At 59.3% G+C, this 1,896-nt stretch overlaps 2 protein-coding genes across 2 annotated transcripts in view; one reads left to right on the top strand and one right to left on the bottom strand.

Moving 5' to 3' along the window:
• On the top strand, positions 1–1,422 carry PPTG_07069 (hypothetical protein). The gene has a single exon (XM_008901225.1). The coding sequence runs from the start codon at positions 73–75 to the stop codon at positions 1,039–1,041; it is 969 nt and encodes a 322-aa protein (XP_008899473.1). The 5' UTR covers positions 1–72; the 3' UTR covers positions 1,042–1,422.
• PPTG_22013 (hypothetical protein) overlaps positions 980–1,896 on the bottom strand; it is a gene marked incomplete at its 5' end in the record, with an annotated part of 3,951 nt that continues 3,034 nt past the window's right edge. The window contains one exon of the mRNA XM_008901620.1: positions 980–1,884. Within this exon, the coding sequence (XP_008899868.1) occupies positions 1,246–1,884 (639 nt within the window). The 3' untranslated portion in view covers positions 980–1,245. The remainder of the gene's footprint in view (positions 1,885–1,896) is intronic.

Raw genomic sequence — 1,896 nt, 5'->3', positions numbered from 1 at the left:
CACAAAGCGCAATTCCTCTGGCCACAGAACCAAGAAGTGCCGAGCCATTTCACGCCTCTCGTTTCTCCGAATATGAAGCTGCTCTTGCTGACGGCGCGTCGTGTGGCGCGTGCTGCGGCCCCCGCGGCAGCAACTGCGTTGCGTCCGTCGATCGCTCGTCCGCTACAAAACGCCGTGTCGGCGTCAGGCGCTCGCTTCATGAGCAACAGAACTGGCGACAAGAAGAACAGTGATGCTTCCAAGCTTTTCGCGTCTAAGGACAGTGACAGCGACAGTGGCTCAGACTCAGATAGCGACTCGGACAGTGATTCAGATGACGAACAGGTGGAGGAGGTGGAAGAGCTGCTGCCTATCGACGAGGAGGGCATCTCCAACGCCGAGAGACGGCGCCGTCTTGACGCTTTTTTGGCGCACAACGCCGACTACTTCGACGAGGAGCGCTGGGGCGCACAGGACGGCGAAAAATGGTTCGGCTTCGACGGTGACATGGACGCTGTGACCGAAGAGGGCGTCCCAACGTGGTTGCAGTCTGTGCGTAACATGGTGAGTGTCGAGGAGGAGCGCGCGATCCGTGCCAAGGCGGCCCGTATCGCCTTCCACGAAGCCAAGAACAAGGTTGTGCGTGTGCGGAAGCTCGACGAAAAGGGTCGCGCCTACGGCACTGGCCGCCGCAAAACCAGCACGGCCCGTGTATGGGTCAAGCCGGCCGCGGAGCCCTTCACGGGCCGCATTCAGGTGAACAAGAAGGACCTGGTCGACTATTTTGTGCGTGATACGCATCGTGAGGACGTGCTCAAGCCTTTCTCTGTGGTGGACAAGATCGGCGGATTCGACGTGTATTGCACGGTCAAGGGAGGAGGCATGACTGGCCAGTCCGGCGCCGTGCGTCACGGTATCGCCCGCGCGCTGCAGAACTTCGACCCGGAGATGCGTTCGGCCCTCAAGAAGGCGGGACTGCTCACGCGTGACCCGCGTATGGTCGAGAGAAAGAAGGCCGGTCAGGCTAAGGCCCGTAAGAAATTCCAGTGGGTCAAGAGATAGATGCAAAGGCGACAGGAGAGCGGGTTGCTGTCAGACAAGAAACAGACTGCAAGGCGAGAAGGAGACCAGGCGTTCGTGTACGTTCAGCCGTGTATCTGCCCAACCCAAAGCATTCGTTTGTCACTTGTTTTTTTTCCTTTAATTGCCATACATATCTGAAGTAGAGCTCATCCTGCTCTTGTGTTTCTTACGATGTGATGCGCGCTACAGCGCCATAGACGCCTCGAGCTTCCGCAGAGCTTCGAGCTCATCTTCGTCCGCATTGCCCACCACATTGATGTTGGACTCGACAGCGTGTGTAGGCACGTCTGGCAAGTTGTACTGTGCCATCGCAGCAGGTGGCGCCGACGGGGCAGTGGCCGCTGCCGCAGCGGCTGCAACTGCAGCGGTCGCGGGCGGCGCTATGGCTGCTTCTGCTGGCGTGGTGGCCACAGGCTCCAGGGTCTTCTCCTCGAGTTCGAGCTCTTCCATCTCGCGCAGCTCGTCCTCGAGCTCGTCGTCGTCGTACAGCTGCGAGCCAAGCGGCTGTGAGATGGCGCGTCCGATCTCGTCTGCTGTAGCCATCTCCTCCTGGATATCGTCCATGATATTGTCCACCTTGTCCACGTTCATCTGGCCGTGGATCGCCTTCATCTGCTCTGCACCCGACCGCAGCGCCGTAAACGTCTCCATGTTGACGTGTGCGCTCTCAAGCGTCATGACCTGCGTCTCTAGTGTCATACGCGCGCCCTGCAACTTCTCTACCTCGGCCTCGTACATTTTCTTGCGCTTGAGTGCGAAGATGGCGCCGCGTTTGTCCTTGGCCGCGCTCTTCTGCTTGGCCTCCTGCAGCTGCAGCGCGATCTTCTTGACGAT

Source organism: Phytophthora parasitica, assembly GCF_000247585.1.
Source record: "Phytophthora parasitica INRA-310 unplaced genomic scaffold supercont2.11, whole genome shotgun sequence".
Classification (NCBI taxonomy): Eukaryota; Oomycota; class Peronosporomycetes; order Peronosporales; family Peronosporaceae; genus Phytophthora; species Phytophthora nicotianae.
The sequence above is the reverse complement of the archived record's forward strand: the minus strand, read 5'-3'. Positions and strand labels throughout refer to the sequence as shown.